The 17,891-nt window shown below is 51.8% G+C and overlaps 2 protein-coding genes across 3 annotated transcripts; one reads left to right on the top strand and one right to left on the bottom strand.

Moving 5' to 3' along the window:
- Positions 1 to 226: 226 nt before the first annotated feature.
- Positions 227 to 9,657, bottom strand: PSMD13 (proteasome 26S subunit, non-ATPase 13). The gene is made up of 13 exons (XM_063331648.1): positions 9,461 to 9,657; positions 8,948 to 9,026; positions 8,013 to 8,047; positions 7,879 to 7,934; positions 7,455 to 7,498; positions 7,108 to 7,194; positions 6,067 to 6,238; positions 5,510 to 5,589; positions 5,300 to 5,425; positions 4,532 to 4,594; positions 3,501 to 3,581; positions 1,790 to 1,906; positions 227 to 1,048 (listed from the first exon to the last, which is right to left on the bottom strand). The coding sequence occupies exons 1-13, from the start codon at positions 9,553 to 9,555 to the stop codon at positions 953 to 955; spliced, it is 1,131 nt and encodes a 376-aa protein (XP_063187718.1). The 5' UTR covers positions 9,556 to 9,657; the 3' UTR covers positions 227 to 952.
- Positions 9,658 to 9,706: 49 nt separating this feature from the next.
- On the top strand, positions 9,707 to 16,354 carry SIRT3 (sirtuin 3). 2 transcript variants are annotated; one of them, XM_063331651.1, is made up of 9 exons: positions 9,707 to 9,972; positions 10,354 to 10,477; positions 10,731 to 10,817; positions 11,510 to 11,707; positions 12,331 to 12,563; positions 12,725 to 12,825; positions 13,039 to 13,200; positions 13,614 to 13,823; positions 15,475 to 16,354. In XM_063331651.1, the coding sequence occupies exons 1-9, from the start codon at positions 9,930 to 9,932 to the stop codon at positions 15,493 to 15,495; spliced, it is 1,179 nt and encodes a 392-aa protein (XP_063187721.1). In that variant the 5' UTR covers positions 9,707 to 9,929; the 3' UTR covers positions 15,496 to 16,354. The 2 variants fall into 2 exon arrangements, with proteins under 2 accessions (XP_063187721.1, XP_063187720.1); XM_063331650.1 differs by lacking the exon at positions 10,731 to 10,817 and having other exon boundaries at positions 9,714 to 9,972.
- The last annotated feature ends 1,537 nt before the right edge of the window (positions 16,355 to 17,891 follow it).

Raw genomic sequence — 17,891 nt, 5'->3', positions numbered from 1 at the left:
GGTGAAGAGGCATCAGGACCACTGCTGCCCACAAAATAAAGGAACTGGACAAGAAAGTACAAGCAGCTAAGTAAACTACACGCGAATCCCACTGGTGATTAATGGCATGCTTAAACCTGCATTGTTCTTGGACAGAGGGGTTTTGTAACATGAAACTTAAGAGGAAGGCCATTTTCAAACAGATCAGAGGCTGAACTGCACGTTACGGAGAGGACAAACACAGAACTGCAGAAAAGGGAAGGCAGAGAAGTTTATTCCAGCAATACTTGCTGCACCTCACTTTAGCACAAAGTGTTCGTAAAAGACAACCACCCCCAAAAGTATATAAAAACACATCCACTAAATGGTAATCCTGGAGAAAACCCTTTGATGGAGTAAACACTCCCTCTACTGCAGATGAGGAGGAGGGGTTGTGGAGAAAGAGGGCAAAAGGAGAAAGCTGATGTGAGTAATGCCGCCCTTGGGCTGCAGCAGGGCAGGGAGAGAGGTTCCCGGGGAAGGTCATGCCCTCCTAAGGCCAATACCGCTAATTAATTCCACAGATTGGTCAGGCACCTCTCCAGCACGTTCCCATAAAGGAGCTTCTGCTGCCCCCTTGTACCCGGCAAACAGCCTCCGCTGCTCTAACACGCAGCCGGCACCGCATCCTCCCACAGAAGTGTGATAACTGACGAATCAACCACGGCGGAGCCTTTGTCCTCCTTTCGCGAGAGCAGGATGGGAGCTCTCACGGTCAGTGCCACTAATGTTAGCGCATAGGGAAATCTTGACTCCAAGCACCAAAGGGTTACACAGCAAAAGGCCACTTACTCCTCCGAACAAGCGTCAAAAAGCTGCTCCCCCCTCTGCCCACCCCCCCCCTCCAATAGAATTCAGTACAGAGTCAGTGGTCTGAGCGCGGCCGGCAGCAGCGGCAGCGGAAGTCACTCTCCCAGGGGTAGTGCAAGGTCCTCTATGTCAGGATGTCATGAGCCTGGTGCTCCACCAACATCTCCATGCTCCTCACGTCCGTGCACCAGAACTCCAGGCGGTCTTTCATCCCTTTGATCTGCAAGGCAAGCCCACCGCAACTTCAACGCCTCAGCCACCAGAAGTACCAATATCCACCCTCAAGGACAAACCCTCCAGATCCCGCACAACTTCTCCAAACCCCATACGTCTAGAAAAGATGCTACTTAACGTCTTTTACCATCAAACAGCAATGTGTAAAGTTAAACTGAAATGCACAAAAGGAATTTCTTGCAGCTAGTATGCCACGTACTGATTTATTTTTTTTTTTAAAGGTAAAGGCACCCTATACGGTCTCCTAAAGCGTTACACAGGTGAACTTGAGAAGCTCGGCACCTTTGTCTTTATCACCCTGACCTTCTCTCTTCCCAAGAGAAGCATGCTGCCTACAGCCCGGAAATTGTGTTTCATGCCTTTAGGCTTGAAGCAGCCACACAGATGTCAGCATGCTTCTGGAAAATACGGTCAAAGCGCTTGCGTTTTATGGTGGTTTGTGTGGTTTTCGTAAGGGAAGTGTAACTAAAATCCTATTTTATCTCCTGACAAGTTTCTCACTACTTACTGCAAACCACAAAGTGCACCATATACCCACAGTGAGAGCTGAAGGTGGCAGCGTAAAAGGGAAGGAGGAAAAGCTGACGCGCTTCCTCATTCCCTGAGCATCTTCAAGTGTGAACCAGACTAATTTTCAGTGACCCTTCACAGTTCCTATTTTAATTTCCAGGTCACCCCACACAAGAAAACATGCTAGCACTGCCTTAATACTCAAGCTGGTCATTACCTGTTGTAAATCCAACACGCGTGGTTGTACCCACGTCATGTGCACCTTCTTATCGACTTCATCGATACTGCCCTTCACCAAGCCTACTGAGAGCGCCTTCATCACCAGCAGCTCCACCTAGACAAGAAAAATAATAATTCAAGGAAACACTTGAGAATCACCCATTTTCCCCCCCGAGACAAATAAAATCTTTAAATTGCAGAAGACTGTCTGCTACCCACAACAAAACCAAGAGCAGCTGCAGCCTCTCTCGCACCCATCCTCTTTTAGGTTGTAATACTGCCTTGAGACTCAACATCTAAATACACCGGAAACGTTTATTTTTTCCTAAGGGCAGATTTCTTTTCTCTGAAATCCCAGGAAGAACAAGCTAATTGGAAAAAAGTCAACAAGGATTTACCACAGGTAAGATGTGCCTGACCAATACAATTGCTTTTTTAAATTAAATTACTTGCTCAGGTGTCAAAGGCCGTGCCTTTCTTTTAGGAAAGTGCTCAACAAGACCTCCTACCACATCCTTGTTGACAAGCTGGTAAGCTACAGAACGTGGTAAGCTACAGAACACAGAGAAAGACCACACGATGAGTGGAAAATCTGCTGAACTACTGAGCTCGAACGGTAGTGGTTAGTGGCTTGGAGTTGGAGAAGCAGCTGGTCACGAACAGCACTCCTCAGGGCTCGATTCTGGGTCTGATGCTATTTAATTATCTTTGAGCTAGCTGGGTGACAATTTCACAGATGGCACCACACTGGCAGGGAGGGGCAGCGTGCCGGAAATAAGAGCTACCACAAAGAGAGACCTCAACAGATCAGGCTAACGCGAACCACATGAAGCACAGTGAAGATAAGCAGGGGGGCCTGCGCCCGAGACCCAGCGATGCCAAGCAGCAGCGCAGACAGAGAGGTCTGACGGGCTGCGGAATGCGCTCAGCGGAGCGTACTCTGATGGAAAGGAGCAGAGGCTGGGGGGGACAGCAAACGGTGCGAGAGCCAGCAGAGCAAGGGATGCCATTATTCCACTCAGCACTCGCTGGAGCATCCCTGCAACACCCTGTCCGGTTTTGTGTCACCCCTTTCAGCTTAGGGGCGGCCCCGCAAAACTGGAGAGGGTCTAACAACGGGCCACCAAGATTAGGAGACAGAGCTTGACACGATGAAGAAGTTTTATTTGTTCAGCCTAGATAAGAGGCAGCTTGGGGACGCCTCATCACAGTCTTCCCTACCTAAAAGGCAGTAACGGGGAAGGTACGAGGTACTGTTTTCACAAGGATGCGCGGTGAAAGGACAAGAGGCCGTAGGCAGGATTTGCTTTAGCAGGGATTCCATCTGGGTAACAGAAGAAAATTCTTCACCGTGAGAAAAATTAAACATCAGTGACATTTCCCCTCGCTGGAAACACTCAGGACAGCTTGGCAGGGCCCTGCACAGCCTAATCCAAAGGCCTGCTTTCAAGAGCAGGTGGGAACAGTTGACCTCCAAAGCTCTCTTCCAACTTCAGACTATGACTAAGAAGCTTCAAAGTTTTATTTACCAAGAAACAGGAGCACCAAGCAGTTAATTCCTTCTTAAAAAAGAAAAAAAAGTTCTCCAAATGCACAAGAGGAGGGGAAAACATTTCTACTGAGTGTTCACCTATGGGAGTCGGGCTATCCAGACGCTTCTAGATCTTCAGAACTTAGACATTATTAAGTTTGTCCAAACCAGAACTCACCTCATTCACAGTGACTTTGGCACTCTTAGCAATCTCTTCAAAAGTGAGCTGTCTGTGATTGGCCGGGCGGGTGAAAGTCATCTGAATTCAAGTAAACAAAACAAAAGCAAATCCCACACAGTTTTAGTTTTTTTCCAAGAGAGCGCACAGCTTCCCTCCTCCTGCCCTGCCGAGCTCTCAAGCTGCAGTACAACTAGATTTCTCATATTTCATCAAAATATTTCCAAGAAAAGTGCATTTACGTCAGCAGAGAGGACCCTCCTCCACACACACCTTGCTGCTCCAAGCAGCAGATTTCCTAGGCAACAACACAATCTCTAAGTTAATCAGATCAATCCGGGCTGAAACGTCTCAGTGCGGATCAAATCCCTGAGGTAACACAGTACCTAGAGGTGGCAGAACTCGTCTGCAGTAAAACACTAGAAGTGGAGTGTATATACACACTAACACACACACATACTGGTATGCAGGTGTGTATAAACATACATCATGCTGCAGATAACTCAGTTTTGAAAAAGACCCAGGGCCAAGGAGGTTTATACACCAGTATTATTGGATAACAACAGAGCCAAAGCCTTCAAGTGACAGGAAAAAAACCCAAAACTGTTAAACATTTAGAGTTACCTGTCAGGGAAAGGACTTTCACTCCCTAAAAATTAAGATTTTAACTGCGTTTTAGAAATCTGTTGTTATGCCACAACATACTTTAAGAGTTATCATCACAGATACCATCCTCAAGACACCAAGCTTGCTCTTTTCTTCCCCGCCGCCACATCCTGCCTGAAAGAGCACAGACTTGAACCCCCGAACAAGTCGCACAGCACAAGCCTCCTTCCCTAGCAGGACCTGCCTTCTGGCACCACCTAGAGGCAAAATTTGCAGTCAACTAGTTACGCTCCCGAGCTCCTGTTAAGAGCGAAGGAATGCGCCCAGCAGAGCAGAGGCTATTTAAGAGTGCTGCCCCCACCGACAGGTAGCTGGGGAGCCCCTTTCCTCCTCCCACATCTCACACCTCACAGTTCTCAGCTCACCTCCATAAGACATAACAGTTGAATCTTCTGCAGCAGAAGTGCTTCATTTGCAGCCAGATCTGGCTGTAAGGGGATAAAATGGAGGAGTAGGTTCATTAGTACTTTTCCCCCCTCGGGCGATAACAGCGTGCTACACACAGGAGCGAGCCACATGGGCACCCACTGCCCTCATTTACGAGGGAAGAGGCCATTACAACCCAACTACCTGGTATTAACGGGTCCATAAAACAGCTCGGAAGGACTGCACGACGAAATGCAGCGCTTCACAAGGCAGGCAACCTTTTATCAAAGGCCACAGCCTTGCACAAGTGGACATACAAGTCGACCCGTAAATTACTGCTACGTCAATAATTTCTGGTACGGCCAGCATAGTTAATAGCCAACACCACTGTTTTCCTCAAACTCCTTAGAACACAAGGGGAAAACCACTATTTTACACTGGAAGCAGCTTAATACTGGGAGTGAACGGCATTATGGAAATTAAATCAGAGATTATCTTCCTGCGCAGGACTGCATGACGTTTTTGTTTGCTTTGCCCGTGGATCACAAGAGATTTCTCTTCAGTTCTTTCAATCAACCAGAGACAGAGGGAAGCCAAAAGAAAACCAATGATACATATCAAGATGAAAGAAACATGACTATGCTATGATTAAAATTATACCGACGCACCAGAGTCAGGAATTCTTAAGGTAATGGTCCACAGAATCTAAGTGTCCTCTGTAAATACTGAGCCTAGGCCTTAAGCAATACAGCAACTCACTCACTCACCTGCTGACCCCACGCCGACTTCAGAGCCTGAAATGTCTCTACATTACCACTGTTGAAGGCATAAAGTGTGTCAATCAGCCACTGCCGGTCAGTGTTTCTCAGGGACTCCAGCACAGGGTGCATGAGCTGCAGAAACCAGGCAGGAGAGCGTTAATAGGGTAAAATCAATTCCCGATACTCAGCAAGTGAAGCAGAGCCGCATCAACTCACCAGCTCCCCAAAGTTATAAACACCTTCTCCCAAGAGCCCGGCCAGTCCCAGGGTAAAGGCTCTCTCCTGCTGCTCCGATACTGAAAAAAACCACCAAAACCACAACCAAAAAAATCCAAAACAACAAAAACAGTTTGGATGAAGCAGCAGTCTAAGCCCCATCAACCCCTCCCTGTGCCTGTATTAAACCATTCCCAGCCCTCCTTTTCACCCTCCCCCAGGCCTGAAATTCAGAAGCCTGCAGTAACCACAGCACTAGCACAAAAGAGACATTTTGAATCTATAGTGAAGATTTTTGGGAACTAGAACAAACTACCCCTTCTGGTGGGGGCACTTCCCCCCCTCCCATCACCTCAACACAGCTTAGGAGCGGAATCCTACTCAGCCGTTCTTCCCGTTGGCTCCTCCTCTTTCTAGCCAGACCCCAGCCCAGCTATGGCAGACTCAAAATAACGCTGAGAAAATCCCGTTCTCCGCCAGTGCATTGATTTAGATTGAAGTGATGAAACAGAGAACGAAAACTGGGACTTTCTATGCTTGGTGAAAAGAGGACTTACCCGGCAGATCTTTAACATCAATGCAACCCAGAAACCGCAGAGCATCCTTATAGTAAGAGGCATGGTTCCCAATCGTCTGGTAGTACTTGCTGGAGAGATCATAGAAGCGGCTGTGAACTGAAGTCACCCCAGGGAGATTGTTCAGCATCTCCTCAACCTCCTCAATGGTCTCCTAGAGGAGGGTAAAACCTGTCTGTTACAGGTGAAGGTACACCCCACACAGCCCCGTGCTCCCAGCCTCCTAGTGCACCACTGCAAGGGCTACAGCATTCCTGTGTGGGCCAGAAGGAACACCCACTCCGAGGCAAAGCAGAGAGACCACAGGCAAAGCCACTGCCACAGCATTAAAAATAAAGCAGTGGCATTCTCCCTTTACATAGTAATTAGGTTAAAAAAAAAAAAACCAAACCCCCCAAAAAACAACCCTGCAGCTATATTTATATACATATATATACACACTCTATACACTTATACCCACCAAACCTATCAAACTTTGCACTTGCTCTGAGAGACATAAAGCCGCACTGCATGAAAAAAACCCTCATCTTGGGTTTGAAAGATGGTTCTAAAAAAAGCCAAGAGGTGAAATAAACACTATGCTTAGCACAGGAAATGATACACTAATTCAGTCATCGTTAGCAGCTCGCCAACAAGCAGCAAATAGACTGCTGAATTCATGAGACCTCTAAGCTGCACCCTGAGCTCTATTTTTTCCCTCTCCTCTGAGCTGTGCACAGCCACAGCTGCAGTGATCAGCTGCAGGCCACCCGTTAGCAACAGCACCTCAAAGGCTACGTGCATCAGAATCTTACTGAAACTTCAGAGATTTGGTCGTAAGTACTATACACGTGTTTTTACGGCCTACAAAATGTAAAGCAGAAGCACAGGTCTTCCTGGAAACCCCAGGAGCTGCAAATTTATCATCTTCTCATTCAAAGTTGAGCCACAGACACAGGCAGGTCCACGCTGTAGTAACTGCTGAAGTGCGTCACAGTGCCCCAAAATAGCCAAATGCTCGGGCTACTCGAGTCATCACCTCACCTTGGTGACCTGCAGGTCTCCAATGTTCAACTTGAGCGCCCCGATGGCCGTTTTACACAGAATGACAGCTTCGTCACTGCTTTTCACCTGCAGTTACACAAAGATATATGTTTAGAGAGTGCCACCCTTGAAGCAGGTAGGCTCTCAAAACTGACTGTGTTCGTTGCATTTCATTTGTTACCGTGTTCCCACACTGAAATACAGAGTTGTTCACTGAGAAAAGGAGAAGGTGTTCTCCAGCACGGGTTACAACATACACATATCTGCCTCTTCCGCTATACCATATATGCTTGTACACAAAACGATTCCTGCAGGTGGACTACCAGAGAGACCAATTTCAAAAATACCTTTTCTCGAGTCTTTTCCAGAAAAGTAAGGGCCACATTGGGATCTGAAGTAGAGGGGGAAAAAAAAAAAAAGGCAGCAATATCAGGAAATGCTGTGGAACTGAATCTCAACCTAGAAACATACCCTTTTACTGGATTCATGAAGACTGGAATATATTTTTTCTATAGCGTACCACTCAGCCTTCAAAAGGTGCTACTATCGTAGGCCGGGCTTTCTGCTCATCAGCCAGTTCTCTAGCGAAACAGTAAGCTTGCTGCTCTACATAGCAGCAATCATAAGCTTTTTGAGCTAGTGCTTTCCCTTTTCAATACTCCGGAAAGACAACAGCTTAACATTGAAGATTTAGCTGTTACTAGTAAGTAGCCAAATTTCACAGGCATCAGTTATTTAAAAAGATTTTAAGTAACAGGTAAGGACACTTACCTGTCATCTGCCTGACCACATGGAGAATGATCTCTACCAGGGACAAGGGGTTCACCCTAGAACAAAAAGCTCATTGTCAGAACAGTCTCAGTCAACAGCAGGTTACCTAAAAGCTTCCAGGCAATCACACTCACCTGTGTTCAAACTCACTGATGAAGTTCTCGTACAACTGTAGGCACAAAGATATCGACAGTCAGGACAAAAGGATATTTCATTTCAGCTTGCTTTTTTACAATTTATTTTTCCAACAAAGTAGTAGGCATCCACTACAGAAAAGTCTACACTGTACAGAATCCAGGATCCAAAAAATTGCTCATTTTAGCTCATTCTATCTCTGCAGTTTCCTTCCAACCAAGGAGTGATTCACAAAATTCACAAGCTAGCAGGTACTACAACACAACACCTCCCTGCTATGGGCTGGCCTGGTGCGTGTCTTCAGTTATCGCTGTACTATAAGCACAGGGCTAAAGCTTTCCAATTTCTCTTTGCAGCCATTTGGAAAAGAGACTGTCTTTAGACACCCGTGGCTCTTTATCATGGAAATAAGTATCTGAATAAATAACTATCAGTTAAAATAAACTGAATTTTAACACAAAACCATGAAGGACAGCAAAAGTGCATGATTATTTGTAGCATACAGACAATATGCGACTGTGGACTGAGTACGCCACTATCTTTGTAAGTGGAAGAAGCTCCCAGACAGTGGGTGAAATAACCTACCGGACACTGAAGCACTTGTGAACGCCTGACAACCTATCCTAGACTTGCAGTTGTAAACCCCTTGTTACAAAAGGGAAAGAAAAAGGCTCCCCCTCCCCCCACAAAAAAATGTAAGTGAATGAAATTGAAGAATCACTTTGAAGCTTCTAAAATTGACACATGTAATTTCAGCAGAATTTCCATACCGTACACTCACATCTAGTGCATAAACCCCAGAAAGTTGAATTCACCTAGTTTAATAACTCCCCAGAGACAAGTCACAGGCTGCTTACTTTTTACTAATACAGAAACGCAATCACCCATCTTTGTTACGGAAAGATAAAACCCCTGGAGCAATCGAGCACTTCACCTTGATAAGTCCATCTCCTTGGGCGAAGCAAGGGTCCTGAACAAAGTCCAGAACTTGCAGAGTCAGCTGGTGCCAGAGTCTTAAGAAAGCAGAAGGTCACTCCGTGAGCTCACACTTCCCGCCAGCCCCTCCGCTCCTGCCGTACCCCACACCCAGGCTGCTCCGCCCGCCTGCCTCTGCAGCTGCCGCGACTAATGGCAACTCAAACACGAAAACCGGTGGCGGAGACGCTCCCCCAGGCACTAACATAAAGGAACCCCAGGAAAGTAAGGCGGAAATCAACCCCCTGGTTTCCCCCAGCTTGGATTACCAAGCAAAGGACGCAGGAGCAGCCCACTCCCGCCCCGGGAGAGGCCAGGACAGGAGAGGGCCGGCCCTGGGGGGCGGTATGGAGGGGCGCAGCCCCACAGCAACGCCGCGGGACGCCAGGAGAGCCAGGCCGGCCCCGCCGAGGGCAGCGGCCCCCCCCCCCGGGGCGGGTGTTACCGCCGCAGTGGACCCCCCCCAACTCACTTCTTGTTGTAGAGCTCCTCCAGGCGGTGCCAGACGGCGGCCTGCCCCGGCCCCGAGCTCTGGCTCTGCTGCAGGAAGCCCGGCACGTCCTTCATGGCGGCGGCCGGCGGGACGGAGGGAGCGAAGAGGCCGCGACGCCGACACCCGGCCGCCCCCGCGCTCGCGCCCGCCGGAAATGCACACTCACTTCCGGCGCCGCGCGGGGCACGCTGGGTACCGTAGGGCCCCGCGGCGACCGCCCCCGCCGCCCCGCGGTAGCCATGGCAACGCCTCGACGCTGGGCTTCCCCCTCCCTCCCCAACCAAACACCCCCAAAATCCCCGAAACGACCCAAACCGGAGGCGGTGAGGAGAGGGGCGAGGCCGGGTCGCTGCCGAAGGAGCGGCCGCCAGGGCGGGCGCGCCTACTCGGGGCACTGCGGTAGCGCCGCGGCGGGGGCCCGGCGGGGAGTGCGGCCGCTGCCCCGGCCATGGAGCGGGGGGCGCGGCGCGGCGGCCGGCTCCTGGCGGCGGGTGAGGCCCGGGGACCGAGCGGGGGCGGTCGGGAAACGGGCCCCGAGGGGGTCCTGAAGGGCAGGAACAGGCCCTGAGGGAAGGGAGCAGCTCCTGAGGGGCAGGAGCGGGCCCTGAGAGGAGTTGAGGGAGGGGAGCGGGCCCTGAAGAGGGCTGAGGAGCAGGAGAAGGCCCAGAGGAGGGGCTGAGGGAGGGGAGTGGGCCGTGAGGGGCAGGAATGGGCCCTGAGGGAGGAGAGCGGGCCCTGAAGGGGGCTGAGGAGCAGGAGCAGGCCCTGAGGGTCAGCAGTGGGCCCTGAGGGGAGACACCACCGTCACCCACACGTGGCTGCTCTCCGGTTCTCCCCCAACACCTGTTCACCGGCTCTGTGCTTTCTCGCAGCGTGGAGGAGCCTGTGGGAGCGCGGCCCCAGGGATGGCAGCAGCAGCGGTGCCCCGGCGGGCCTGGCCCGGCTCTCCCTTTGCTCTGGGGATGGCAAAGGGACAGCCAGCTCCGGAGCATGGAGGTAGGGCAGTCTGGTGTGGCGTGACTGTCACCTCACAGCTGGTGCTGGTGCCTGATCCCACCAGGCTCTGCACCGGGATGCCAAAGGGAAGGAACCGGTACTGATACGGTGAAAGCACAGGATGGAGGACATCACCTCTCCTGTCTAAACAGGCTGATGGGTCATCATCTCTGTAAGCCAGAGCTGACCTGGGAGCTCGAAGAGTAGAGAGATTTACCAGAGAAATATTAGCATTTGCTGATTGTGAATTTAGCTCCCCAGGAACCTGGTCTGGCAAGGCAGAGCTGTGTCCTTGCAAAGTCAGGCCTGACCACGCTGAGGCCACAGTCGACACAGCTTGGTAATTGCTATTTGTGGTTTGCCAAAGTCCAGCAGCTCTCGCTTGGCTCTTTGCATTGCCACGCCTTCTCTGGACTGCTCACAATGTCCTGCACCAGCAAGCACTAATTGTCTGGGGAGAAACTGTTCCTTGAGATGATAATGACTGTTCTCAGCCCCATCTGTATGTATGCTGACCTGTGGTTGCCATTTAGACACAGAGCTCTCTCAAGGCAGAGCCCTTGGGAGAAATAGAGAAATGAAAATGTCAGTGCTAACCTGGGCAGTGTTGTCCCAGGGTGACCGTATCACCCTGTTAGAAACTTCCTGAAAGTCGGGACATAGAAAAGGGTCTTCCATATCCCAAGATCAGTGTAAATCGACCATGAGACTTGTGAGTGCCAGCGCCACTGTTCCCACAGTCCTATGTCCCGGTGCTTTGTCCAACCCCAATCCAAAAAAACCCCTCACACAGGGGTACCAATGACTTGGTATTTTTAGATCTGTGTAAGAAAGCACAATGGAAAGTGTCTGCTCCTGGGGTATGGATTAGATTAAGAGTAAAGCTTTCTCCTTGTTAAGTACTAGCACACAGTCCTGCCGATTGAAGAGCTTTCTGCAAAATTCTTGGGGTGGTTTTCCTCCCCTGAGCAGTTTTCAGTTGAAGTCACTGTCAGTACGCTACCTGCTGTGCTTTCTCTCTGTTCCGAGCAGGATCCAAGGGACCAGGCCCTTCTCTTTGGCTGCTGCTGCCAGAGCCATTTTAGGAATGGGCAGATGGGGAGGTGATGGTGGGAAGCAGCAGCTCACCCTGCAGGATGTGGCAGAGCGAATTCGGAAGAAGGAGTGTCGCAGGGTGGTGGTGATGGCTGGCGCTGGGATTAGCACCCCCAGCGGCATCCCGGATTTTAGGTAATGCATCCATCCTTCCATTTGTCCTTTTTCAGTGCTGGGAGGGCCAAGATCTTCAGCTTAGGTAATGCTGGTGCCTTCTCCTCCTCTCACCCCTCCATTTTCTTTATCTGTGCCAGGCTAGACTAGGCACAGGAGTTTCCGTCCCTGCTGATCCTCCTTCTCCAGCCAAAGGCAGGCTGGCGTCACCAGTCAGACCATCCTGGCCCAGGTCTTCAGGATGGTTAAGTCAGGCCTGTTGCTGGTTCTGTGGCTGTGCTCGCTGCACCACCTTGGCCACCAGAGAAGCGCCAACGTGGCTGTGGCACAGGCTTGAGGCGCTCCAGATAGAAGAGAGCGTGGTCCTCACGGCGTACCAGGGTGGCCCTTCCCTTCCTCCAACTGGGGCACACCTCTGCAGCCGGGAGAAGGTGGGGTGGCAGCAGAGCAGGGGTGCCAGGCAGGTTCTCCTTCTGTGCAGAGGCAGCTTCAGCTCCTCTCTTGACGCACAATGGACAGCACAAAGCAGCCAGGGAGAACCCGAGGGCCTGGCTGTCTGCTCTGTTGTGTCTTGGTCTAGCTCGGTGGTGGGTGGCATCTCTTCCTGCGTTCTGACTACCAGCCCCACTCTCCTCTCCTTGCAGGTCCCCGGGGAGCGGCCTCTACAGTAACCTTGAGAAGTACAACATCCCTTACCCAGAAGCCATCTTTGAACTGATGTATTTCTTGGCCAACCCTAAGCCCTTTTTCACTTTGGCCAAGGAGCTCTACCCTGGCAACTACAGACCCAACTACGCCCACTATTTCCTGAGGCTCCTGCATGACAAAGGGCTCCTCCTGCGCCTCTATACCCAGAATATCGATGGGCTGGAGAGAGGTGAGTTTTCTCTTCCGCATCTCTCAGCAGCCAAGCACCGGGAAGAGATGAGGGTGAGAAACAGAACAGGAGGCAGGACTGGGGAAATGCCCAGTGAATGTGGAGTTTCTGGTTCAGTCACCTGACGCTGAGCTGGTCCTCTCCCACACGCTGTGTTCCAGTTGCTGGGATCCCTCCCGATAGACTGGTGGAAGCCCACGGCACCTTTGCCACTGCCACTTGTATGGTCTGTCGAAGGAACTTCCCAGGAGAGGACTTCAGGGTGAGTGGTCACAGCTGGGCGTCGACACACAAATTAATGCAGGGAGGAGAACCTGTTGTAGGCTTGTTATTTCGCCCTCAGGGCCAAGAGGTTTTATTGGAGGGGACCATTCTTGGGGCAGGATGTTGCTGCGAGGGTGTGTTGTGGTTCTGACCCAGCTTGTGCAGGTGTGCGCTGCCCTGTAATGAGCGGTGTTGGGTGCTCTCGCTTCAGGGGGACATCATGGCAGACAAGGTCCCTCACTGTCCTGTCTGCACTGGAGTCGTCAAGCCTGACATTGTCTTCTTTGGCGAGGAGCTCCCGCAGCGCTTCTTCCTGCACGTGACAGACTTCCCCATGGCAGACCTGCTGTTCGTCATCGGAACGTCCCTGGAGGTCTGGGGCTAAGGGAAACCCCCGCTCACAAGGAGAAAAAGGCACACGGAAAACGGGGGGACTCCAGAGGAGAGAGGGGGTTTAGCGGAGAAGGCAAGACGCTGGGTTATTGAGGTAAAATTTGAGGTGGCAGGGTAGGAAATAGGGTGCGTGCACTCTGAGACCCTCTGAAAACGTGGTGTGCTCCTGGTAACGGTGGGCACCTGGAGAGCAAGAGTTTTGTAGCTACCTGAGGACAGGCCACCGGATAACTGGTGGCATCCATAACCTGTTCAAAGCTGGGGTAGCTTTAGCCCACGGTGGGGGAACTGTTAAACACAGCGGTTACAAGTTCCCTGTGCAGTGAGTTCACGCCCGCAGTGCCCATCGGCGGGGTGACCGGCTCTCTGCTCCTTGGGGTTGCCTTCCTTTAGGTGGAGCCCTTCGCCAGCCTGGCAGGAGCCGTCCGCAGCTCCGTTCCCCGAGTCCTGATCAACCAAGACCTCGTGGGACCCTTCGCCTGGCAGCGACGCCACAATGACATAGCCCAGCTGGGGGACGTGGTCAGTGGGGTCGAGAAGCTGGTGGAGCTGCTGGGCTGGAACGAGGAGATGCAAACACTAATTCAGAAGGAAAAAGAAAAGGTGGGAAGGGGCTCAGGGCCCCATCTCCCTCCCTCACCCTCTTTATTCCTTGTGCTGGAGTTATTGCGGGGTTTGTGCTTGCTGGGGTTAGACCTGCACCGCCACTGCCATGCTTGCAGTCTGCATTCAGAGAAAAGGACCACAGTAAAGTGCAAAAAACCAAAACAAAACCCCCACAACCCCAAACCTCAGCGCTGTGCCCCAGTGACGGTGCCACAGAGCAGAGCGCTGTTGCTGCAGGTTTCGGTGGCGCAGCGGGGGAGGACGCGGATCTGCCAACCTCAGGCTTTGGGTGGAGTGAGAGCACTTCAGGGCTTCTTCAGGCAGTGACCCGCTCAATTACCGAAAAGCTTTCTATCTCAGGGTTTTTTGTTTGGGGTTGTTTTTTCTTTTATTTGCTCCCAAACACACTGAAAAAGCCCTATAGGGTACAGATTCCTGGAGCTGGAAGTGGCCACCCAGAAAAGCCCATCAGCTGTTCAAATTAACCCAGTACAAGTCAGCAGAAAACTCACCTGTGCACTTAAGCAAAATAAAGGGGGTGTGAGGAGACTGGGAAACCCCGCTGAGCCTGCCGACACGCAGTGGGGCACGTTCTCGGGGGCGGAAGCTGCTGTTCAGGCCTTGGTTTTTATTGGTTTTTACGCCGCTTTTTCCCTGAGCCTGCGATGCCGTTAATGGCACGTTAACATGGACAACTGCTGAACCAAGGGGGCGGCCAGGCATCACCTTAGCGGAACCTTCCTCTTCCTGTACATTTGCTTAATTGCTTTGGTTTCATTTCTCGTGGTTTTTCCTGGTGATGGTGAGGAACAAGTAATAGCAGTGAGGAGAGGGAGGCTCTAATTGCACTATGTCTGGGACGGAACAAGGTGCTGCAGCGGCCAGACGTGCGACGGGCAGCAGGCGGGGTACCCGCCCCCCCGGCAGCAGTCACTTGTTAATTCGGTTGCGGACTTGACGACTTCCCCCGCTGGTCATTTATCTCCCCGTGCCTGTTGTACATCTGTAGTTCTCCGAGATCTTCAGAAGTGAGAAATCGGAGGAGAGAGGTTCTTAATTACTTTGAGTTTAGTGCTAATGTTAATTAGTACATTACTTTAGACTGGCTGGGAAGACTTCTCCACGTTTGGCATCAAACACTTTTTAATTTTTTTATTTAATTTAAGCAGAAGTTGTAACCTTCTGCTTAAACTGTAACTCTGCTGCCTGTGTCGATGGGCACAGCTCCGTTGTCTGCAGTGGGGCTCTGCCACCTCGCCGTGGTCAGAAGCCAGTTGTATTTTTAACAGATACAAGGTCCATATGTGACTTCTTTGACCCGAGAGAAAATCTGGCTTCAAGATTCCAGTTTTAACGTTCAGGTTGTTCTTAGGGTAGGAACGAGTAGGAATTATTAGCCTTTTGGCCAGGTTTGGGATTTTTCACTACCAGCCATTTTGCGTTTGTGCGAGATGAACCAGCCCTTGCTTTAGTGCTGGTGCTGCTCCAGATCACTGACGGATGGAGCTGATGCAAATGTGGTAAAGCAGGAAAAACAAATTCCCCTTCGCTCGGGGGTTTTGGTGCTCAGAAGCAGTGCCGGCCGAGCTAACGGGGCTGGCAGGTTCGAAACACCCCAGCAAACACTGCGTGGTCTTTCTGTTTTTAGCTGGATGCAGGAGACAAGTAGGAGGGCTGGCTCCCTGCTGCTGGAGGGCGACGCTCACCTTGAAAAGGAGACGTTGGCGTGCCCAGCAGGGGCAGGGAAGGCGATGGCGGCAGGGAGCCCTGGAAGAGGCGTCCGGCTCTGCAGCAGCACATCCAGCGGGCTGGGGAGCAGGGACGCTGCGGCTCAGTCCAGCCCGCCGGGAAGCGGAGCAGAGAGGCCCCCGCCCGTGAAGGAAGGGACGCTGAAGGGAGAGAAGCCCAAATGCCAAGCGGCAAACTGGTTCTGCACGTGAAGGCTTTTGACCTGAGACTTCAGAACAGTTGACGTAGCCACCAAGCGCTGTCCCCTCCCTCTCTCACCTCATTTCGGCACCCACCAGCAGAGACTTTCCTGCTCCCCAGCTCTGGCTGTCACCCCATCGGCACATCGACACCATCTGGCGATGTCCAGCCACGAGAGCTTCACCAGTGAGCGGCCAGGAGCTCCTGGGCTCACACCAGCCTGTCAGAGGAGCCGTGCATCTGCTGCTTGCCATTTGGGTCTCTTCCTGAGCCATCCCACCCCAGAGACCCTCGGGGGGCCTGGTGAAGGTCAGTCTGGAGTGGGTTTTCCAGCTCCCCGCTCCGGACTGAGCATCCCCCGGCTCCTTTCCCAGCTCCTCCTCGGATACGCTGCTCTCAGCCATGATCTTTCAGCTGCTGCAGACTGGTAGTGTTTATTCTTCAGATGAAATCTCTGCGAATTGGGGGACAAATGCTGTCACGGGGGGGCCTGCCCCCCATTCCTTTTCAGGAGCGCCAGCTCAAGCTGCTGGAAGTTTTGAATTGGTGTAGTGTTAATTATTTAATAATAAAGAGTTATAATTCTTTTGCCAATGTCACCTGGGGGTTTTTCTGTAAATTTACCTTCCCTAGTGTTCGAACACATTCTGTCCCCACCACCACCACTCCTTTCACCTGCTTGTTTATTACTTTTTTGTCTTTTTAGCCTTACACAAGTGCCTTTCCTCCCTGCAAACGCTGTCCCAGGCAGCGGCGGTGTCAGCGCTGCAGTGACGTCCTGCTCTTCCCCAGGGGTGCCCAGGCAGCCGCGCTTGGCGTATTGCAGGCTGGCAGAGCCTCTTCCCTGCACCCGGGCATCGGTGTCGCCAGCCAGCACCCAAACCGGGCTGTGGGGACCGGAGTCACACCCAGGTGACCCATGTTTGTCACAGCAGCTGTCGTAGAGGCGATCCCGGATCAGCGCCGGCTCTCAACAAGCACAACAAAGTGCAAAGCGTTTGTGCCGCTATTCTCGAGCGCAGAAAACCCGCGCGAAGGGAATGAAAGCATTGGAGCCCACAGCTGTGTCAGGCTGACACGGCACTGGAGCAGTTACCAACGGCTCTGCCTAAAGCTCTTCCCAGGGCAGAGCCGGAGCCTCCAGACGCTGTTTCATGGCTATCTGTTTACGTAATTACAAGTGTTTGCACCTAATACTCATCAGCTATAAATCAGATGATTTATAGGGACCCCAGAGAAGCTCGGGACACCCACCGCTACAGGAACAGAGTCCAGCACTCGGTGTCCTCGCTGCTTCCTGGAGGAAAGGCTCAAACAAGTTCCTGTTCAGAGCAGAGCTGTTTATCCAACTGCACAACCCAACGGTACCCACGCGTTCCTCCTCGCAGCCGGGCCCGGCCCCGTGGGGGGTTTGAACAGCCTCAGCAAAAGCCGGAGGGTCGTTCTCTCCCTTTGCAGAGCACCAGGAGCCTCGTGGCACATCGCTTCACACCAAAAATGGTGGGGATGTGGTGATTTTAAGCCGCAGCCTGTTTATAAAGCCTTACTCCAGAAGCGCCTGCGCCTCATCTGGCCCCTGCAGCGGGGCTTTTCAGAGCAGGGCCTGCCAGCTGCACGTCAGGGGGTTACGCACGATAGAAAATCAGAATATACCAATACCAGAAGCATTACACTAAAAATACACCCCCGGCTTTCCCTTTTGCACGCAAAGCTTCGGAGAGCTTTAACAGCTGGAAGGAGATCAGAGGTCTGCATTTTCACACAGGTTCGTGGTGGGGGTTTTTGCTAGTTACTTAAAAAAAAAAAAAAAAAAAAAAAGATGCAGTTGGCCTAAAAACTGCAACAGGCTGAAGCTATTCTCCTGACAGAAGCCTATCCATCAACCTCAGTGGGTCAGTCTTACATAAATACCGTACGCCCCTGGGAGAGCCTGGGACTTTAATCACGACTCCTAAAACAAGTCCTTAATCACTGAAGAACTGAACTAGAGGAAGCATTCCTTCAGCTTCGCACATCACAGAGCCCGTCTTCAGAAAACCAGCACCAGCCCCTAACACCAGGCAGGCAGGAACGCCTGCAAACCCCCGCTCGCCCCCGGCTGCCGGGTGCCTGACGCGCTGCCGCTCTGGAGCCCGG

The sequence above is a fragment of the Chroicocephalus ridibundus genome, chromosome 4 (assembly GCF_963924245.1).
Source record: "Chroicocephalus ridibundus chromosome 4, bChrRid1.1, whole genome shotgun sequence".
In the NCBI taxonomy this organism is placed as follows: domain Eukaryota; kingdom Metazoa; phylum Chordata; class Aves; order Charadriiformes; family Laridae; genus Chroicocephalus; species Chroicocephalus ridibundus.
This window is presented reverse-complemented; position numbering and strand designations above follow the sequence as displayed.

Bases quoted from the DNA above. Each gene is read 5' to 3' on its own strand.
- PSMD13 (XM_063331648.1), bottom strand. From the start codon at position 9,555: ATGAAGGACGTGCCGGGCTTCCTGCAGCAGAGCCAGAGCTCGGGGCCG. The intron at 5,590-6,066 runs GTAAGTCCTCTT...GGTTTTTTTCAG, and splicing joins TGATGTTAAAGATCTGCCGG to TATCGGAGCAGCAGGAGAGA. The intron at 1,907-3,500 runs GTGAGTTCTGGT...TTTCTTGTCTAG, and splicing joins CCAAAGTCACTGTGAATGAG to GTGGAGCTGCTGGTGATGAA.
- SIRT3 (XM_063331651.1), top strand. From the start codon at position 9,930: ATGGAGCGGGGGGCGCGGCGCGGCGGCCGGCTCCTGGCGGCGG. The intron at 9,973-10,353 runs GTGAGGCCCGGG...GCTTTCTCGCAG, and splicing joins CGGCCGGCTCCTGGCGGCGG to CGTGGAGGAGCCTGTGGGAG. The intron at 13,824-15,474 runs GTGGGAAGGGGC...TTCTGTTTTTAG, and splicing joins TTCAGAAGGAAAAAGAAAAG to CTGGATGCAGGAGACAAGTA.